This window comes from Apteryx mantelli, chromosome 38 (assembly GCF_036417845.1).
Source record: "Apteryx mantelli isolate bAptMan1 chromosome 38, bAptMan1.hap1, whole genome shotgun sequence".
NCBI lineage: Eukaryota > Metazoa > Chordata > Aves > Apterygiformes > Apterygidae > Apteryx > Apteryx mantelli.
This window is the reverse complement of record NC_090015.1, coordinates 536,901-557,883: the sequence shown is the minus strand read 5'-3', so window position 1 is coordinate 557,883 and position 20,983 is coordinate 536,901. Positions and strand designations below refer to the sequence as shown.

At 72.1% G+C, this 20,983-nt stretch overlaps 3 protein-coding genes across 6 annotated transcripts; 1 reads left to right on the top strand and 2 right to left on the bottom strand.

The window, feature by feature from the left end:
• Window positions 1–3,216: 3,216 nt before the first annotated feature.
• Window positions 3,217–11,225, bottom strand: BCKDK (branched chain keto acid dehydrogenase kinase). Of its 4 annotated transcripts, XM_067314924.1 has the most exons (13): window positions 11,124–11,220; window positions 10,867–11,088; window positions 10,360–10,617; window positions 10,196–10,264; window positions 9,770–9,880; window positions 9,008–9,055; window positions 7,715–7,834; window positions 7,490–7,588; window positions 6,520–6,593; window positions 6,304–6,432; window positions 5,412–5,501; window positions 3,534–3,695; window positions 3,218–3,442 (listed from the first exon to the last, which is right to left on the bottom strand). In XM_067314924.1, exons 3-13 carry the CDS (start codon window positions 10,522–10,524, stop codon window positions 3,298–3,300), a joined length of 1,212 nt encoding a protein of 403 aa, XP_067171025.1. In that variant the 5' UTR covers window positions 10,525–10,617; window positions 10,867–11,088; window positions 11,124–11,220; the 3' UTR covers window positions 3,218–3,297. The 4 variants fall into 4 exon arrangements, with proteins under 4 accessions (XP_067171027.1, XP_067171025.1, XP_067171026.1 ...); XM_067314926.1 differs by lacking the exon at window positions 10,196–10,264 and having other exon boundaries at window positions 3,217–3,442; window positions 11,124–11,222; XM_067314925.1 differs by lacking the exon at window positions 11,124–11,220 and having other exon boundaries at window positions 10,867–11,106.
• A 1,012-nt stretch (window positions 11,226–12,237) lies between these two features.
• Window positions 12,238–14,814, bottom strand: VKORC1 (vitamin K epoxide reductase complex subunit 1). The gene is made up of 3 exons (XM_067314893.1): window positions 14,636–14,814; window positions 13,684–13,793; window positions 12,238–12,462 (listed from the first exon to the last, which is right to left on the bottom strand). The coding sequence occupies exons 1-3, from the start codon at window positions 14,782–14,784 to the stop codon at window positions 12,263–12,265; spliced, it is 459 nt and encodes a 152-aa protein (XP_067170994.1). The 5' UTR covers window positions 14,785–14,814; the 3' UTR covers window positions 12,238–12,262.
• Window positions 14,815–16,093: 1,279 nt separating this feature from the next.
• LOC136995124 (serine protease 33-like) lies at window positions 16,094–20,825 on the top strand. The gene is made up of 5 exons (XM_067314882.1): window positions 16,094–16,268; window positions 17,844–17,885; window positions 18,362–18,530; window positions 19,565–19,842; window positions 20,170–20,825. Exons 1-5 carry the CDS (start codon window positions 16,193–16,195, stop codon window positions 20,823–20,825), a joined length of 1,221 nt encoding a protein of 406 aa, XP_067170983.1. The 5' UTR covers window positions 16,094–16,192.
• Window positions 20,826–20,983: the final 158 nt, after the last annotated feature.

Below are 20,983 nucleotides of genomic sequence, written 5' to 3'. Positions count from 1 at the left end.
TCTATAGGGTCTGGCACCATATAGGGAGCTCTATAGGGTCCGTTACCAGGTAGGGAGCCCATGGGGGATCTATAGGGTCTGGCACCATATAGGGAGCTCTATAGGGTCCAGTACTGGATAGGGAGCCCATGGGGGATCTATAGGGTCTGGCACCATGTAGGGAGCTCTATAGGGTCTGGTACTGGGTAGGGAGCCCATGGGGGATCTATAGGGTCTGGCACCATGTAGGGAGCTCTATAGGGTCCGGTAAAGGGTAGGGAGCCCATGGAGAACCTATAGGCTCCAGCAATGTGTAGGGAGCTCTATAGGGTATAGTATGGTGGGGATTCTCCGGTGTCTCCTATAGGGCTGAGCTCTGCGGTGGGGATTCCCCGGTGTCTCCTATAGGGCTGAGCCCCGCGGTGGGGATTCCCCGGTGTCTCCTATAGGGTTGAGCTCCACGGTGGGGATTCTCCGGTGTCTCCTATAGGGCTGAGCCCCGCGGTGGGGATTCCCCGGTGTCTCCTATAGGGTTGAGCCCCGCAGTGGGGATTCCCCGGTGTCTCCTATAGGGTTGAGCCCCGCGGTGGGGATTCCCCGGTGTCTCCTATAGGGCTGAGCTCCGCGGTGGGGATTCCCCAGTGTCTCCTATAGGGTTGAGCCCCGCGGTGGGGATTCCCCGGTGTCTCCTATAGGGTTGAGCCCCGCGGTGGGGATTCCCCGGTGTCTCCTATAGGGCTGAGCCCCGCGGTGGGGATTCCCCGGTGTCTCCTATAGGGTTGAGCCCCGCGGTGGGGATTCCCCGGTGTCTCCTATAGGGCTGAGCTCCGCGGTGGGGATTCCCCGGTGTCTCCTATAGGGTTGAGCCCCGCGGTGGGGATTCCCCGGTGTCTCCTATAGGACCGAGCCCTGCGGTGGGGATTCCCCGGTGTCTCCTATAGGGCTGAGCTCTGCGGTGGGGATTCCCCGGTGTCTCCTATAGGGTTGAGCCCCGCGGTGGGGATTCCCCGGTGTCTCCTATAGGGTTGAGCCCCGCGGTGGGGATTCCCCGGTGTCTCCTATAGGGCTGAGCCCCGCGGTGGGGATTCCCCGGTGTCTCCTATAGGGCTGAGCCCCGCGGTGGGGATTCCCCGGTGTCTCCTATAGGACTGAGCTCCATGGTGGGGATTCCCCGGTGTCTCCTATAGGGTTGAGCCCCGCGGTGGGGATTCCCCGGTGTCTCCTATAGGGTTGAGCCCCGCGGTGGGGATTCCCCGGTGTCTCCTATAGGGCTGAGCTCCGCGGTGGGGATTCCCCGGTGTCTCCTATAGGGCTGAGCCCCGCGGTGGGGATTCCCCGGTGTCTCCTATAGGGCTGAGCCCCGCGGTGGGGATTCCCCGGTGTCTCCTATAGGGTTGAGCTCCGCGGTGGGGATTCCCCGGTGTCTCCTATAGGGCTGAGCTCCACGGTGGGGATTCCCCGGTGTCTCCTATAGGACTGAGCTCCGTGGTGGGGATTCCCCGGTGTCTCGTACAGGGCTGGGCGGCTCCGCGCTCCCTCCGGGCGCGATGGCGGCGCTGGCGGCGGTGCGGGCGCAGGGCCGGGCGCTGGAGCGGCGGCTGCGGCGGGCGCCGGGCCGGGCGCTGCTGGGGCGGCTGCGGGGCGCCGGGGTGCTGAGCGGGGCCGAGGCGGCGGCGCTGGGGCCCCCGGGGGGGCGGCGCTGGGCCCGGCGCCTGCGGACGCTGCTGGCGGCGCGGGGGGGACGACGGCGCCTGCCGCGAGCTGCTCCGCGCCCTGGCCGCCCTCGAGGAGCCCGGCCCCGACGGTGAGCGGCGGCGTCCCCCCGCGTCCCCCGTGTCCCCCCCCCCGTGCGCACGGCGCTGCACGTGTGTCCCCTCCTGTCCCCCCCCCCCGGTCGCTAACGCGTCCCCTTCTCTGTCCTCCGAGATTTCTACAACCCCCGGCGCGACGCCGAGCCGTCCCACCGCTCCGACTGCCCCTGCTGCCGCCCGGCCCCGACGGCGCCCGCGGGGACGACGAGGAGGAGGAGGAGGAGGAGGAGGAGGAGGAGGAGGAGGAGGAGGAAGGCCGCAACCCCGCGGAGAAGGATGGTGACCCCAAGGAGGAGGAAGGTGACCCCAGGGACGAGGAAGGCGACTCCGAGGAGGAAGGTGACTCCGAGGAGGAGGAGGAGGAGGAGGAGGAAGGTGACCCTGCGGACGAGGAAGGTGACCCCAAGGAGGATGATGGCGACCCCAAAGACAACGAAGGCGACCCCAAGGATGATGACAACCCCGAGGAGGATGACGGCGACCCCGAGGGCGAGGAAGGCCGGGACCCTGAGGAGGACGATGGTGACATGTAGGACAGGACTGGGATCCCAAGCAGGAGGAGGAGGAGGAGCCGAAGAGCCAGCGCCCGACGACACCGCAAATTCGGGCAAGAACCGATTAACACCTCGATTCCCCCCCCGGACGCCTGGGCCCCTCCGGGGGGGGGGGAGGGGAGGAGCAGAGCAGCACAGAGCCGCCCGGACGCCTGGGCCCCCCCCGAAAGAAATAAACCCGCTCGCGCGCCGGGTTCGTTAGCGGCTGCAGCTTTAATGAGGGCGGCAGCCCCGGCGGTCGGTCGTGGCGGAGGTGAGGGCGGGGAGGGGCCCAGGCGTCCGGGACCATCCGGGGGCGAGGGGGCCCAGGCGTCCGGGAGCGAAGGGCCCAGGCGTCCGGGGCCATCTGGAAGGGGCCCAGGCATCTGGGGCCGTCCGGGCCGTCCAGGCAAGGGGGCCCAGGCATCCGGGCGGCTCGTCCCAGGGGGGGCCCAGCATCCGGGCGAGGGGGCCCAGGCGTCCGAGCGAGGGGGTCCAGGCATCTGGGACCATCCCGGAGGGGCCCAGGAGTCCAGGCAAGGGGGCCCAGGCGTCCGGGCGAGGGGGCCCAGGCGTCCGGGGCCGTCTGGGTGGGGGCCCAGGAGTCCGGGAGGCCCGTCCCAGGGGGGGCCCAGGCGTCTGGGACCATCCCGGGAGGGGCCCAGGAGTCCGGGCGAGGGGCCCAGGCGTCCGGGTGAGGGTCCCAGGCGTCCGGGCGGCCTGTCCGGGAGGGCCCAGGCGTCCGGGCGAGGGGGCCCAGGCGTCCGGGACCATCCTGGGAGGGTCCCAGGCGTCCGGGTGGCCTGTCCCGGGAGGGGCCCAGGTGTCCAAGCGAGGGGGCCCAGGCGTCCGGGACCATCCCGGAGGGTCCCAGGAGTTCGGGCGGCCCGTCCCGGGGGGGGAGGGGCCCAGGCATCCGAGCGAGGGGGCCCAGGCATCCGGGCGAGGGGGCCCAGGCGTCCGGGCGGCCGCGCTCAGATGCGGAAGCTCTCGGCCTTGCCGTCGATGTGGCGCAGGCGCAGGTAGACGTCGGTGCCGACGCCCTGCAGCGACTGCAGGCACAGGGAGCCGCCCAGGTACTCGGCGTAGGCGCGCGACGTCGGCAGCCCGAAGCCGAACCTGCGGCGGCGGGTGGCACGTCCCCACGTGTCCCCGCCGTGTCCCCCCGCCGCGTCCCCCCGCCGCGTCCCCCCGGCGCGCGTCCCCTCACCCGTGCATGGGCCCCGCCTGGCCGCGGTTGCTCAGCGCCAGCAGCTGCCCCAAGGCGCCGCCCAGCCGCGGGTCCTGAGCGCTCGCCTCGGCCGTGCTGAAGTGGTACTGGGTGACCTTGTCGAGCAGCTCGTGCGGGATCCCCCCGCCGCGGTCCGAGATCCTGCGGGGACGCACGGGGGGACATCGTGGGGGACATGGGGGGGACGTTGGGGGGGACACAGGGACACGGGGGGCACGGGGAGACCCTGGGGATCCCCCCGCCCCGGTCCAAGATCCTGCGGGGACACAGGGACACCATGGGGGACACCATGGGGACGTGGGTGGGACATGAGGATCTTCCTGCCAAGGTCCGAGATCCTGCGGGGACACAGGGACACCAGAACATGGGGGGGGACACGGGGACACTCTAGGGATCCCCCTGCCACGGTCTGAGATCCTGCGGGGACACACGGGGGGGACATCGTGGGGACACAGAGACATGGGGGAGACATGGGGAGACCCTAGGGATCCCCCCGCCGTGGTCCAAGATCCTGCGGGGACACAGGGGGGACATCGTTGGGACACGGGGACGCCCTGGGGATGCCCCCGCCCCAGTCTGAGATCCCGCAGGGACACAGGGACGTGGGGGACATCGTGGAGACACAGGGGACATGGGGACACAGGGAGACCCTGGGGATGCCCCTGCCCCGCTCCAAGATCCTGCGGGGACATGGGGACGTGGGGGACATCGTGGGGACACGGGGGACGTGGGGACATGGGGGGGGACACGGAAACGTGGGGACATCGTGGGGATATGGGGACGCCCTGGGGATCCCCCCGCCGCGGTCCGAGATCCTGCGGGGACACACGGGGACATTGCGGGGACATCGTGGGGACACGGGGGGGACACATGGACACGGAGAGACCCTGGGGATCCCCCCGCCCCGGTCTGAGATCCTGCGGGGACACGTGGGGGGACATCATGGGGACACGGGGACATGGGGACATCGTGGGGATGCCCCTGCCCCGGTCTGAGTTCCTGCAGGGACACCGTGGGGACACGGGGGATGTGGGGACATGGAGGAGACACAGAGGGGACATGAGGATCCCAGCGCCCCGGTCCGAGATCCTGCGGGGATGCCGTGGGGACATGGGGGACACTGTGGGGACACAAGGGACGTGGGGACATCGTGGAGACATGGGGACGCCCTGGGGATGCCCCCGCCCCGGTCCGAGATCCTGAGGGGATGCGGGGACACTGTGGGGACATCGTGGGGACATGGGGACGCCCTGGGGATGCCCCCGCCCCGGTCCGAGATCCTGAGGGGATGCGGGGACACTGTGGGGACATGGGGGGGACATGGAAACATGGGGACATCGTAGGGACATAGGGGACATGGGGGACATCGTGGTGACACAGACACATGGGGAGACCCTGGGCATCCCCCCGCCACGGCCCGGGATCCTGTGGGGACACTGTGGGGACATCATGGGGGACATTGTGGAGTCACGGAGATGTAGGGACATCGTGGGGACATGGGGGGGGACATGGGGATCCCCCCGCCCCGGTCCGAGATCCTGTGGGGACGCGGGGATGTGGGGGACATCGCGGGGACACGGGGGACGTGGGGACACCCTGGGGATGCCACCGCCGTGGTCCGAAATCCTGCAGGGACGCAGGGACACAAAGGATGTGGGGACACAGAGGAGGACACAGGGGGGACGTGGGGACACAGAGGGGGATGCGGGGGACATCATGGGGACATGGGGGGGGACAGACACGGGGACGCCCCAGGGACCCCCCCCCATAAATAAGGCCACCTCGGGGACATGGGGGGGGACACAGAGGGGACATGGGGACACGGGGACCCCCCGGACCCCCCCCCCCCGGCGGTACCGTATGACGATGTCGATGTCGTTGTTGGCGATGGTGACGACGATGTCGGGGACGTTGTAGGGGGTGTCGAGGTGCGACTCCATGGTGGCCCTGCGACCCCCCCCCGGCCGCCGCCGTCACCTTATGGCCCCTATAGCCCCCCCCAGACCCCCTATAGCCCCCTATAGCCCCCCCGGCTTTCTCCCCCCACCCTATATCCGTCCCCCGCTCCAGCCCCGTAGAGGCGCTTGCTGCCCCCCCCCCCGGGTCTCTCCGTGACCCCCCCATCTGCCCCCCAACCCCCCCTATAGCCCCCTATACACCCCGTTACCCCCCCCCCCCAGGCCCCATACGTGCCCTTCTCCGGCCCCGCGCAGCCCCCGAAGCCCCTTCCCCAGCCCCAAATCTCCCCTTTACGGCCCCAGAGGACCCTGACCGGCCCCCCCATAGACCCCCCCCGCCCCACAGCCCCCCCATAGCCCCCTCTCAGTCTCATAGCCCCCCCCAGCCCCATAGCCCCCCATAGCCCCCCCCAGCCCCATAAACTGCCAATAGCCCCCCCCAGCCCCATAGATGCCCCATAGCCCCCCCAGCCCCATAGACCCCCAATAGACCCCCCCAGCCCCCTATAGCCCCCCCAGCCCCATAGACCCCCAATAGCCCCCCCGGCCCCCCATAGTACCCCCAGCCCCATAGATGCCTCATAGCCCCCCCCAGCCCCCTAGATCCCCCCTAGACCCCCCATAGCCCCCCCCAGCCCCACAACCCCCCCATAGCCCCCCCCAGCCCCACAGGCCCCCCCATAGACCCCCAATAGCTCCCCCAGCCCCATAGACCCCCCATAGCCCCCCCCAGCCCCATAGCCCCCCCATAGCCCCCCATAGCCCCGGGGAGGAGGGGGAGGAGGCGTCACCTCATGGCGTTCTTGAGCAGCTCGGGCAGGATGTAGTCGAGCGGCATCGGAATGAAGGGGAAGCGGGCGGCGACGTGGCCGTTGACCCGCACGCGCGGCGCGTTGCCGTACTGGTGCTCGCACAGCCGCCTGCCGGCGTCACCCACCCGGCGTCACCCACCCGGCGTCACCCACCCGGCCCGCGTCACCCGGCGTCACCCGCCCCGGCCGCCTCACCGGGAGAAGTCGACCCACTTCTCGATGATCTTCTTGGGCGACAGGCGGGTGCAGATGATGCCCACGAAGTCGGGCTGGGGGGGGGGAAGATGGTGGTGAGGGGCCTTGGCGGTGCCCCCCGACCCCCCCCGGGGTCCTCCCCTATCCCAGCATCCCCTGCGGGGTCCTCCTCTATCCCAGCATCCCCCCACAGGGTCCTCCTCTATCCCAGCATCCCCTGCGGGGTTCTCCTGTATCCCAGCATCCCCCACACAGGGTCCTCCTGTATCCCAGCATCCCCCACATGGAGATCCTCCCCTATCCCAACCTGCCCTGCTCTGCTATCCCAGCATCCCCTGCTCCAATACCTCAGCATTCCCCCCCCACCCAGGTTCTCTCCTATCCCAGCATCCCCCTGCAGAGTCCTCCTCTATCCCAGCATCCCCCTGTGGGGCTCTCCTGTATCCCATGATGCCCTGGGATCCCCCCCATCTCCTCTCCTCCCCCAGGGCTCCTCCCCTATCCCACAGTGCCCCATGGGGTCCCCCATGCATCCCATGATGCCCCAGGCCCCCCCACTATCCCAGCATGCCCTGGGGCTCCTCCCCCCCAAAGCTCATCTTTCTCCAGGGTGCCTCCCTCTATCCCACAATGCCGCAGGCCCCTCCCCATATCCCACAATGCCATGGGTCCCCCTGTATCCCACGATGCTGTGGGTCCCCCCTGTATCCCATCCTCCCCTGGGCTTCCTCCCTGTATCCCATGATGCCCCCCAGGTCCCCCTGTATCCCATGATGCCATGGGCCCCCCCATATCCCATCTTCCCCTGGGCTTCCTCCCCTATCCCAGCATGCACCGGGTGCCCCCCCATACCCATGATGCCCTGGGTCTCCCCCGTATCCTCTCCTCCCCGAGGCTCCTCCCACATCCCATGATGCCCCGGGGTCGCCGTTTCCCCCCCCCGCCGGTATCCCAGCATGCCGCGGGGCACCTTGTCCTCGTGCAGGGCCAGGTGGTGACTCGCCAGCATGCGGATGCCGAGCCGCGACGTCAGCGTCTTGTCCAGGAAGAGCCGCAGCAGCCCCTCGTCCTGCGGGGCCCAGGTGTCCGGGGACTGTCCCCCCCCCACGTCCCCCCCCCTCGTCCTGCGGGGCCCAGGCGTCCGGGCGCCGGTCCCCCCCCCCCAGCGCGTCCCCCCCCCCCCCGCGGGCGGCACCTGGATGTGGCGGCGGCTCTCGCGCAGCCCCTCGGCCAGCAGCGTCACCACGTCCTTGTGGTCGTCCAGCAGCTGCCGCACCAGCGCGCAGTACCGGGCCTCGTCGCTGCCCCCCTGGATCTGGGGACATTGGGGACACGTTGGGGACACCAGGGACACTGGGGGGACATGGGGACACCGGCCTCGTCGCTGCCCCCTGGATCTGGGGACATTGGGGACACGTTGGGGACACCAGGGACACTGGGGGGGACATGGGACACCGGGCCTCGTCGCTGCCCCCCTGGATCTGGGGACATTGGGGGGGACATTGGGGACACCGGGGGGGACACCGGGCCTCGTCGCTGCCCCCCTGGATCTGGGGACATTGGGGACACGTTGGGGACACCAGGGACACTGGGGGGGACATGGGGACACCGCGCCTCGTCGCTGCCCCCCTGGATCTGGGGACATTGGGGACATGTTGGGGACACCAGGGACACTGGGGGGGACATGGGGACACCGGGCCTCGTCGCTGCCCCCCTGGATCTGGGGACATTGGGGACACGTTGGGGACACCAGGGACACTGGGGGGGACATGGGGACACCGGGCCTCGTCGCTGCCCCCCTGGATCTGGGGACATTGGGGACATGGGGACACGTTGGGGACATTGGGGACACCGGGGGGGACACCGGGCCTCGTCACTGCCCCCTGGATCTGGGGACACGTTGGGGGGGACATGGGGACACCGGGGGGGGACACCGGGCCTCGTCGCTGCCCCCCTGGATCTGGGGACACGTTGGGGACACCGGGGGGGACACTGGGGACACCAGGGGGACATGGGACACCGGGGAGCAGTTCCAGGCCTCGTCACTGTCCCCCTGGATCTGGGGACATTGGGGACACAAGGACACCGGGGGGGACACGGGGACGTTGGGGACACACGAGGACACCAGGGAGCGGGACCAGACCTCGTCACCCCACGCTGGGGACAAAGCCCGGTGGTGACACATGGACGCAGGTGACACAGGGACGTGGCACAGCCCACGGGGACAGGACGCCCGGGGGTGACGAGGGGACACAGGCAACACAGGGATGCGGGTGACACGAGGACACAGGACACCCAGGGGTGACACAAGGACGGGGGTGACACGAGGCCGACAAGGAAACACGGGTGACACAGGAATAGAGGTGACATAGGGGTGACACAGGGACACGGGTGACACGGAGGGGACAAGAGGACACGGGTGACACGGAGGTGACACAGGGGGTGACAAGGGGACGCGGGAGCCCGCGCGGGGGGCGGCGACACTCACGGGCGGGAACTCGCTGAGCTTCTGGAACGCCCGAATGTAGAGCTTGTGCTGGGGGGGGGCGTCAGCGCCCGGACGCCTGGGCCCCTTCCCGCCCCGGACGCCTGGGCCCCTCCCGGACGCCTGGGCCCCTTCCTGCCCCGGACACCTGGGTCCCTCCCGGACGCCTGGGCCCCTTCCTGCCCCGGACACCTGAATCCTCCCCCGCAACCCGGACGCCTGGGCCCCTTCCCATCCCAGACACCTGAATCCTCCCCCCCAACCCGGACGCCTGGGCCCCTTCCTGCCCTGGACACCTGGATCCCTCCCGGATGCCTGGGCCCCTCCCACACAGGACACCTGGGCACCCCATGACCTAAACACCTGGGCCCCTCTGCCCGGACGCCTGGGCCCCACCTGGACATTTGGGTCCCTCCCGGACTCCTGGGCCCCTCCCGGACACCTGGGCCCATCCCGGACGCCTGGGCCCCTCCCGGACGCCTGGGCCCCCCCCGGACGCCTGGGCCCCTCCCGGACGCCTGGGCCCCTCCGGACGCCTGGGTCCCCTCCCGGACGCCTGGGCCCCTCCAGACACCCAGGTCCCTCCCGGATGCCTGGGCCCCTCCCGGACGCCTGGGCCCTTCCCGGACACCTGGGCCCCTCCCGGATGCCTGGGTCCCCTCCCGGACGCCTGGGCCCCCCCAGACACCCAGGTCCCTCCCGGACGCCTGGGCCCTTCCCGGACGCCTGGGCCCCTCCCGGACGCCTGGGCCCCGCGGGACGCACCACGTGCAGGATGGTGGGGTTGCAGCCGATGATGAAGGGGAGGCTGCGGAAGCCCTTGATGCGATGGGCGATTCGCACCGGCAGCTCGTGGTGCAGGTAGCGGGCGCTTTTCTGCGGGGGGGGGGCAGACGCCTGGGTCCCTCCACCCGGACGCCTGGGCCCCCCCGGACGCCTGGGCCCCTCCCGCCACCCAGACGCCTGGGCCCTTCCCGGACGCCTGGGCCCCCCCGGACGCCTGGGCCCCTCCCGGACGCCTGGGCCCCTCCAGGCACCTGGACACCCAGGTCCCTCCCAGACACTTGGGCCCCTCCCGAACACCTGGGCCCCCCCGACCCCCCGGACGCCAGGGCCCCTCCCGGACTCCTGGGCCCCTCCCGGACGCCTGGGCCCCCCCGACCCCCCGGACGCCGGGGCCCCCGGGCTCACCAGGATGTGGCTGCCGTCCTGCGAGCGCCCCGAGTACAACATGGTGGTGGGCGTCAGGCGCACCGAGGGCTGCGGGGAAGCAGCGGGGGCGGGGCGGTCACCCGGACGCCTGGGCCCCGTCCCGTCCCGTCCCCTCCCGGACGCCTGGGCCCCCCCGGTCCCACCTTCTCGGCGGCGGCGTCGATGGCGGGTTGGTTGTAGAAGGAGGCGACGGTCTTGGAGCGCTCGCGGGCCAGGTCGGGCGGGTGCTGGTCGGCGGCGGAGCGGGAGACGGGGCGGGGGGGCAGCGCCGGGGGCCCCCGGGGAGGGGCCAGCACCCGCCGCAGCATCGCCTGGGGGGCAGCGTCCCGAGCAGCCCCCGACGCGCCCGGACGCCTGGGCCCCCCGCGCCCGGACGCCTGGGCCCCTTCCCGCCCGGACGCCTGGGCCCCTTCCCACCCGGACACCTGGGTCCTTTCCCGCCCGGACGCCTGGGTCCCTTCCCACCCAGACGCCTGGTCCCTTCCCGCCTGGACGCCTGGTCCCTTCCCGCCCGGACACCTGGGCCCTTCCCTGCCCGGACACCTGGGCCCCTCGCGCCCGGACGCCTGGGTCCCTTCCTGCCTGTGGCAGGAGGCGCGAAGCCGCCCGGACGCCTGGGCCCTGCGGGAAGCACAAGGCTGCCCGGACGCCTGGGCCCCGCGCCACAGCGGGGTGGCGCGAGGCCGCCCGGACGCCTGGGCCCGCTGCCAGCGGGGCAGGACCTGGCACCGTGTCCCCGCGTCCCCCCCGCCAGCGGCGTTTGCGGTTTGGAGGTCACCGAGCGCCACGGGGTTAGGACGTCCCGGCGCGGGGCCCAGGCGTCCGGGGACCCCCGCCCCCACCAAGGGGCCCAGGCGTCCGGGCCCCCCCCCCTCAACAGGGGGCCCAGGCGTCCGGGCCCCCCCACCTCCACGGGGGGGGCCCAGGCGTCCGAGAACCCCCTACATCTCTACCGGGGGCCCAGGCGTCCGGGGCCTCCCCCCAAACGCCCACACGGGATCACGCGCCTCCCTCCCCTCTCCTCCCCCCCCACCCCGAGTGGGCCCAGGCGTCCGAGTCCCCCCCCCTCCCCCGCCCCCAGGGGGGCCCAGGCGTCCGGGTCCCGCCGCCGCCGTCACCCCACTCACCAGGCCGCGGACCCAGGCGTCCGAGCCGCCCCCCCCTCCCTCCCCCCCCCGCCCCGGCGGGGCCGCGGCGCCCCCGCACGATGGTTCCGCCCGACCCCTCCCCCTCCTCCGGGGCGAAACAATGGCTCCGCCCCTCCCCCCCGCAACAATGGTACGTCCCGCCCCTCCCCCCTCCCGCCCGCTCACCGCCGCCGGCGCGAGCCACCGAGGCGCCCCCGAGGGGGGGGGCGGAGCAGCGGAGGCCCCGCCCCTTCCCTCGGCCGCAGTGCGCAGGCGCGCGCGGGGGCCGCCGGGAAGCGCGGCCCGCCCCGCCCCCTTTCTCTTCCCCCCCCTCCGAGGCGGACTATAGCTCCCGGCGGGCGCCGCGGCGGCGCGCGGGGGACGACGGGAACGGGGAGGGGAAGGGAGCGGGCGCGCAAAGCGCGATGGGAAATGGAGTCCGGAAACGGGGGGAGGAGTCCGGAGGGGGCCGGACGCCTGGGCCCCTAGTGGGGGGGGGGGGGAATATGGGGTTCCCGGACGCCTGGGCCCCTTGTTGGGGGCAGGATATAGGTTCCCCCGGATGCCTGGGCCCCTTGCAGGGGTCAGAACAGGCTCCCTGGACGCCTGGGCCCCTTGTTGGGGGGGGGAATATGGGTCCCCCGGACGCCTGGGCCCCTCATTGGGGGCGGGATATAGGTTCCCCCGGACGCCTGGGCCCCTCGCGGGGGTCAGCACAGGCTCCCCGGACGCCTGGGCCCCTCGTTGGGGGCAGGATATAGGTTCCCCCGGACGCCTGGGCCCCCTTGTCGCGCAAACGAGTCTCCACCGCGCACTGTCGCTGGTGCGGGGGAAGGGGGCGGGGGGGGGGGGGGCGCCCGGACGCCTGGGCCCCCCTCGCCCCACCCTCCCCCCCCCCCGCCGCCGCCTTTATTGGGGGTCAGGGGGGCGCGCGGAGGCGGCGCCAGCGGCGCAGGTTGAGCCGCAGCAGGAGCCCGTTGAGGCCGTAGGTGGCGGCGCAGACGAGGCAGAAGTCGCCGAGGCCGAAGAGCAGCACCGCCGCCAGGTAGAGCGAGGCGGCCGCCGCCAGCGCCGAGCTCAGCGCCAGCGCCGCCGCCGCCGCCCGGCCCCGCACCGGGCCTGCCGGGGGGGGGGGGGGGATGGGACACAGGTTAGGGGCTGCCGGGGCGCCCATGGGCCCACGCGGGGCTCCCGGCGGCACCCAAACACCCATATGGGGCTCCCAACCACCCCCATGGAGATCCTGGGGGCACCCAGCCACCCCTATGGAGGTCTTGAGGGCACCCAACCACCCCTATGTGGGTCCTGATGGCACCCAACCACCCCCATGGAGATCCTGGTGGCACCCAACCACCCATACGAGGTCCTGGGGCCACCCAACCACCCCCATGGGGGTCTTGAGGGCACCCAACCACCCATACAAGGTCCTGGTGGCACCCAACCACCCCTGTGGAGGTCCTGGGGGCACCCAACCACCCATATGTGGGTCCTGGGGGCACCCAACCACCCCTATGTGGGTCCCGGTGGCACCCAACCACCCATATGGGGGTCTTGAGGGCACCCAACCACCCATATGGGGGTCCTGGGGGCACCCAACCACCCCTATGTGGGTCCTGGTGGCACCCAACCACCCCCATGGAGATCCTGGGGGCACCCAACCACCCCTATGGAGGTCTTGAGGGCATCCAACCATCCCCATGGAGGTCCTGAGGTCTCCCAGCCACCCCCATGGGGCTCCCAGGGGCACCCAACCACCCCTATGGAGGTCCTGAGGTCTCCAACCACCCATATGTGGGTCCTGGGGCCACCCAACCACCCATACGGGGCTCCCAGGGGCACCCAACCACCCCCATGGGGGTCTTGAAAGCATCTAACCATCCCCATGGAGGTCCTGGGGGCACCCAACCACCCATATGTGGGTCCCAGGGGCACCCAACCACCCATACGAGGTCCTGGGGCCACCCAACCACCCCTACGGAGGTCTTGAGGGCACCCAACCACCCCCATGGGGCTCCTGAGGTCTCCCAACCACCCATACGGGGCTCCCAGGGGCACCCAACCACCCCTATGTGGGTCCTGGTGGCACCCAACCACCCCTATGGAGGTCTTGAGGTCTCCCACCACCCCCATGGGGCTCCTGAGGTCTCCCAACCACCCATATGGGGGTCCCAGGGGCACCCAACCACCCCTATCGAGGTCCTGGGGCCACCCAACCACCCCCATGGGGCTCCCAAGATCTCCCAACCACCCATATGTGGGTCCTGAGGTCTCCCACCACCCCTATGGGGTTCCTGAGGTCTCCCAACTGCCCCCGGGGGGGTCCCGGCCGCCGGCACCCACCCAGCAGCCCCTGCAGCAGGTAGAAGGCGGCGCCGTAGACGCTGTTGGGCTGGTTGAGGACGCTGTCGCGGCCCACGAGCCCCTCGAGCAGCCCGAAGCCTCGGCCCCACCTGCGGCCGGGGGGTTTGGGGGGGACGTCAGGGCCCAGGCGTCCGGGCGTGCAAGGCCCCGCCCCCCCCGGCCCGTGCAAGCCCCGCCCCCGCCCGTGCAAAGCCCCGCCCCCACCGAGGGTTTGGGGCCATTTGTCGCTTTTTGGGCCCCGGCGATGATGATGCGTTTCCGGGTGGGCGGTCGCGGTCCCGCCCCCTGCAACGTGGCCGTGTTTACACCGGGGCCAAGGCCGCGGGGGGGGGGGGGAAGGGGGGGCCCAGGCGTCCGGGGCCGATGCCCCGCGGGTTGCGACGCGCTTCCCGGCACCGCACAAACCCCGGCGTGTGCAAATGCCCCGCTGCAATGCGAATCCTGGTGCAATGTCACCGTCACCGTCACTGTCACCGTCCCGTCCCCCCCCCCTCTCCGGTGCAGTGCAATCCCCGCTGCATGCAACGTCCGGTGCAATGCAATGCAATGCCCGGTGCAATGCCACCCCCGGTGCAATGCAAAGCGAACCCCGGTGCAACGCAAAGCAGGACCCCCCCCGTGCAATGCAATGCCACCCCCGGTACAATGCAAAGCGAACCCTGGTGCAATGCAATGCAACCCCCGGTGCAACGCGAGACCCCCCCCCGGTGCAACGCAACCCCCGGTGCAATGCAAAGCAGGACCCCCCCCCCCGGTGCAATGCAATGGAACCCCCGGTGCAACGCAACCCCCGGTGCAATGCAAGACCCCCCCCCCCCCGGTGCAATGCAATGCCCGGTGCAATGCAAAGCGAACCCCGGTGCAATGCAACCCCCGGTGCAATGCAAACCCCCCCCCCGGCCGGTGCCTGCCCCGCCCCCCCCCCGCTCACCGCGAGGCGAACACGCGCGAGCAGGACACGGCGGGCGCCAGGTCGCAGGCGGCGCGGTACCGCGGGTCGCGGGCGTGCGCGCGCTCCACGTGCAGCGCGTAGAGGGAGAGCGCGAGACCCGCCGCGCACAGCGCCGCGCGCGCCGCCATGCCGCCGCCCGGCCCCGCCCCCGCGGCCCCCATTGGCCCTCGCCTCCCGCCGCGCCCCGCCCCAGGGGCGTCACCGCCCCACCCCCTCGCCTCAGCCCGCGCTCCTATTGGCCGCCGCCGCCGCCGCCCGTCATAAAGGTCCCCCCTCCGGCCCGCCCCTCGCCGCCTCATTGGCCCTCGCCTCCCGCTGCGCCCCGCCCCAGGGGCGTCATTGCCCCACCCCCTCGCCTCAGCCCGCGCTCCTATTGGCCGCCGCCGCCGGCCGTCATAAGGGCTCCCTGCGGCCCGCCCACCCGCCTCAGCCCGCGCTTCTATTGGGCGCCACCGCCGCCCGTCATAAAGGTCCCCCCTCCGGGCCGCCCCTCGCCGCCTCATTGGCCCTCGCCTCCCGCCGCGCCCCGCCCCAGGGGTGTCACCGCCCGCCCCTCGCCTCAGCCCGCGCTCCCATTGGCCGCCGCCGCCGCCCGTCATAAGGGCTCCCTCCGGCCCGCCCCCCCGCCTCAGCCCGCGCTCCCATTGGTGCGCGGCCGCGAGGGCTGCTGGGGGATGTAGTCCGAGGCGGGGGGGGGGGGAAGGGGGGAGCCGTGAGGTTTGGGGGGACCCAGGAGTTCGGGGACCCCCCTCCCCCCCCAAAATTTGGGGGACCCCCCCAATTCTGGGGGGACCCAGGCGTCCGGGCCCCTCCCCTCCCCCCCCCCCCGGGGGACCCAGGTGTCCGGGGAACCCCCCCCCCACAAGCCCCCTCCAACCCCCCCATTTCCGGGGGCCCAGGCGTCCGGGCCCCCCCCCAGCCCCGGTTCAAGCCAGGCCGCAGAGCCCCGCCCCCTTCCTCCCAGGCCCCGCCCTCTCACCCTCCCCCCCCGGGAACAGGGTGCTGCCCCTCCCCCATCATCGGGGTTTCCCCCTCCCACGGGGCGGGGGGGGGGGCCGGACGCCTGGGCCCCTGGGGAGGGGGGAGGGGCAGCGGGGAGGTGTGTGGGGGGGAGGGGCCTCCCCGGACGCCTGGGCCCTTCCCCTCCCCCCCCCCAAAACACCGGATGGGGGGGGTGAGTAATGGCCCCCCCCCCGGCACCCCGGCACAGTCATCACCCCCCCCCCCGGGGGGGGCCCAGGCGTCCGGGTCACCCTGGGGTGGGGGGTGGGGGAGGGGGCAGCATCTGTGTCCCGGGACCCCCCCCCCCACCCCCCCATCCTGCCCCCCCGCAGGGGCCCAGGCGTCCGGGGCCCCAAACGCTCCCCGGGGGCCCAGGCGTCCGGGCGGGCGGGGCCGGCGGGGGCAGGTCGGGGCGGCTCCGGTTGCCCCCCCCCCCCCCCGGGGGCAAGTGCAGGGGGTTAAAGCCGGATCCGGGCCGAGACGCCGGATGGACGCGGACAGACGGACGGACGCGGACAGACGGACGGACGCGGGATGACGGCACGGACGGACGCGCGTGGACGCGGGACGATGCGCCGCCGCGGCGCCCTCCTGCTCCTGCTGCTCGCCCGTGAGCGTCGTGGGGGGGCCCAGGCGTCCGGGCATCTCCCGAGGGGCCCAGGCGTCCGGGGGGCTTTGAGGGGGCCCAGGCGTCCGGGCATCTCCCGAGGGGCCCAGGCGTCCGGGGGGCTTTAAGGGGGCCCAGGCGTCCGGGCATCTCCCGAGGGGCCCAGGCGTCCGGGGGGCTTTGAGGGGGCCCAGGCGTCCGGGCATCTCCCGAGGGGCCCAGGCGTCCGGGGGGCTTTGAGGGGGCCCAGGCGTCCGGGCATCTCCCGAGGGGCCCAGGCGTCCGGGGGGCTTTGAGGGGGCCCAGGCGTCCGGGCATCTCCCGAGGGGCCCAGGCGTCCGGGGGGCTTTAAGGGGGCCCAGGCGTCCGGGCATCTCCCGAGGGGCCCAGGCGTCCGGGCAGCTTTAAGGGGGCCCAGGCGTCCGGGCATCTCCCGAGGGGCCCAGGCGTCCGGGGGGCTTTAAGGGGGCCCAGGCGTCCGGGCATCTCCCCGAGGGGCCCAGGCGTCCGGGGGGCTTTGAGGGGACCCAGGCGTCCGGGCATCTCCCGAGGGGCCCAGGCGTCCGGGGGGCTTTAAGGGGGCCCAGGCGTCCGGGCATCTCCCGAGGGGCCCAGGCGTCCGGGCAGCTTTAAGGGGGCCCAGGCGTCCGGGCATCTCCCGAGGGGCCCAGGCGTCCGGGGGGCTTTAAGGGGGCCCAGGCGTCCGGGCATCTCCCCGAGGGGCCCAGGCGTCCGGGGGGCTTTGAGGGGACCCAGGCGTCCGGGCATCTCCCGAGGGGCCCAGGCGTCCGGGGGCTTTGAGGGGACCCAGGCGTCCGGGCATCTCCCGAGGGGCCCAGGCGTCCGGGGGGCTTTGAGGGGGCCCAGGCGTCCGGGCATCTCCCGAGGGGCCCAGGCGTCCGGGGGGCTTTGAGGGGGCCCAGGCGTCCGGGCATCTCCCCGAGGGGCCCAGGCGTCCGGGGGGCTTTGAGGGGACCCAGGCGTCCGGGCATCTCCCGAGGGGCCCAGGCGTCCGGGGGGCTTTGAGGGGACCCAGGCGTCCGGGCATCTCCCGAGGGGCCCAGGCGTCCGGGGGGCTTTGAGGGGACCCAGGCGTCCGGGCATCTCCCGAGGGGCCCAGGCGTCCGGGGGGCTTTGAGGGGACCCAGGCGTCCGGGCATCTCCCGAGGGGCCCAGGCGTCCGGGGGGCTTTGAGGGGACCCAGGCGTCCGGGCATCTCCCGAGGGGCCCAGGCGTCCGGCTCCCCAGGGACCCACCTGACCGGTCGTACTGGAAACTCCGACGCGCTGTGACGGAAGGAATTTTTTCCCTTGTAAACCCCAAAACAACCCCGCGCTGGGGGAGGAGCCCCCCCCCCCGGACGCCTGGGCCCCCCCCGGACGCCTGGGCCCCCCCAGATGCTGCTGAGGTGGAGCTTGGGGGGGGGGGGAGGAGGGGATTCCCGGACGCCTGGGCCCCCCCCCGGGTGAGGTGGGTGGGGGGGGGATGGGGCCGCCCGGACGCCTGGGCCCCCCCGGGGGTCGCCGGCTCTGACCTGCGGGTTTTCCCCCCCCCTTTGACCCCCTTTTTGCCCCGCAGACGTTGAATTTGGGGCTGGAGCCACCCGGACGCCCCCGGCAGGTGAGATGTATGCAAATGAGCCTGCGCATATTCATGAGGGGCGACCTCCCCTCCCCATTGGCTGCTCCCCCTTCCTGCCCCTCCCCACCTGGGAACCTCCAAACGCCCCCCAAAACCCCCCAAAACCCCCCAAAACCTCATGGCCGGGGCCAGGCTGGTGGAGAGCCCAGGCGTCCGGGCACCTCCATCCCCAGGGGCCCAGGCGTCCGGGCACCTCCCCTCCCCCCCCAGGGGCCCAGGCGTCCGGGCATCCACTTCCCCCCCCCCCCCCCGGGGCGCTGATGAAACGTTTCCTGCCCGGTGGCGCAAGACCCAGAGGTGGGGCAGGGTGTGGGGTTTGGGGGGGGGGGGGGAAAGGGCCCAGGCGTCCGGGCGCTCTCCCCACCCCACCCCGCCAAGCCGGAGCCGGGAGGGGATGGGGCCCAGGCGTCCGGGGCTGACGTGCGTCCCCCCCCGCCCCGCCCCGGCGGGCGCAGAGCCGGAGTGCGGGCGGCAGCGGGAGCTGGGGCGCGTGGTGGGCGGCTCGGACGCCCGCCCCGGCGAGTGGCCCTGGCAGGTGAGCCTGCAGCACCGCGGCGAGCACGTCTGCGGCGGCACCCTCCTCGCCCCCCAGTGGGTGCTCTCCGCCGCCCACTGCTTCCAGGGGTGAGTCCCGAGGACCACGGGGCGCCGGGGAGGAGGGGGGGGTCACACGGGCCCTCGGGACACCCCCAGACCCACCTTGGGGCACCCAGAACCCCCTCGGGGCACCTAGGGCCCTGTTAAGCCGCTTGGAGTCCTGTTGGGGCACCTAGACCCGCTTGGGGCACCCGGAACCCATTGGGGCACCTGGAACCCATTGGGGCACTCTGGAAGCCATAGGGGCACCCAGAACCCCTTGGGGTACCCAGAACCCGCTGGAGCATCTAGAGCCCCACAGAGGCACCTAGAGCTCCGTAGAGGCACCTAGAACCTATAGAGGCACCTCGAACCCCTTGGGCCACCTATGTTCCCTTGACGCACCCGGAGCAGGGCTGGGGCAACCTAGACCCCCTTGGGGCACCTAGAACCCCTTAGGGGCACCCAACACCCTTAGGGGCACCCAGATCCCCTTGGGGCACCTAGAACCCCATAGGGGCACCCAACACCCTTAGGGGTGCCCAGCTCCCCTTGGGACATCTAAACCCCTTAGGGGCACCTAGAACCCCTTAGGGGCACCCAACACCCTTAGGGGCGCCGAGCTCCCCTTGGGGCACCTAGAACCCATAGAGGCACCCAAGACCTTCAGGGGCACCCAGCTCCCCTTGGGGCACCTAGAACCCCTTAGGGGCACCCAAGACCTTCAGGGGCACCCAGCTCCCCTTGGGGCACCTAGAACCCCATAGAGGCACCCAAGACCTTAGGGGTGCCCAGCTCCCCTTGGGGCACCTAGAACTCTTTAGGGGCACCCAACACCCTTAGGGGCACTAGAACCCCTTAGGGGCACCAGGTCCCTTTGGGGCACCTAGAACCCCATAGAGGCACCCAAGACCCTTAGGGGTGCCCAGCTCCCCTTGGGGCACCTAGAACCCCATAGGGGCACCAAGACCCTTACGGGCACTCAGCTCCCCTTGGGGCACCTAGAACCCCCCCCCGGGGGCACCCAGCCGGCCTCGGGACCCCAGACCGCGGCCGGGGCCGCCCCCACCTGTCGCCCGCAGGCCCAACGGGAGCCGGTCGGAGCCGTCGGATTGGCGGGCGGTGCTGGGGCGGCTGCGGCTGCGGGGGGCCGGGGGGCAGGAGCGGGCCGTGGCGGCCCTGGTGGTCCACGAGGGCTACCGGGGGGTGGAGGGGGGCCACGACCTGGCGCTGGTGCGCCTGGCCGCCCCAGCCGTCCCGGGCCCCCGCGTGGGCCCCATCTGCCTGCCCCGGCCCCGCCACCCCTTCGCCTTCGGCACCACTTGCTGGGTCACCGGCTGGGGCGACGTGGCTGAGAACGGTGAGTCCCGGACGCCTGGGCCCCGCTGGGGGGCGGTGAGTCCCAGATCCCCGTGGGGTGGTGCCCAGACCCCTGGGTCTCCACCCATGGAGGTGGGTCCTTGCGGGGTGGCTGTGGGGCACCTAGATCCCCAAGGAGAGATGGGTTCCCACGGGGTGGTTCCCGGCCTCCGGGGTGCCCCACGGGGTGACACCGGGACACCTGGGTCCCCCATGGAGGTGGGTCCCCACGGGGCGGCTCCGGGACACCTGGGTCCTCCATGGAGGCGCCACGCCGTGGGGCAGTCCCCACGGGGGAGGGTGACGCCCGGACGCCTGGGCCCCGCAGTGTCGCTGCCGGCCGGGTCGCCGCTGCAGAAGGCCCCCGTGGACCTGCTGAGCCCCGACACGTGCAACTGCCTCTACGGCACCCTGCGGCGGCGGGAGCTGGCGCGGCCGGCCAGGGCCACCATGGTGTGCGGAGGGGCCCCGGGGGGCGGACGCGGCGCCTGCCAGGTGCGGGGGGACGCGGGGGGACGCGGGGGGGGGGACACGGACAGGGAGGGACTCGGGGGAACGTGGATGTATGGGAACACGGAGGACGTGGACATGGAGGGTCATGGGGGACGTGGAGAACATGGACATGGGGGACATGGATATGGGGGATATGGAGAACATGGACATGGAGGGTCTTGGGGGGACATGGATATGGGGGATATGGAGAACATGGACGCGGAGGGTCATGGGGGACATGGAGAACATGGATATGGGGGATATGGAGAACATGGACATGGAGGGTCATGGGGGGACACGGAGGGACGTGGACAGGGAGGACTTGGGGGGAACGTGGATGTGGATGTGGGGGAACATGGAGGACGTGGACTTACGGGGGACATGGAAGGTCATGGAGAACGTGGTATGGGGGATATGGAGAACATGGACATGGAGGGTCATGGAGAACATGGACTTGGGAACACGCGGGGTCATGGACACGGAGGAACATGAGGGACACGGAGAGTCATGGAGAACATGGATATGGGGGATATGGAGAACGTGGACGTGGAGGGTCATGGGGGGACATGGATATGGGGGGGACACGAGGGACATGGAGGCTCAGGGAGAACACGGAGAACACGGACTTGGGTGACATTGGGGACATGGAA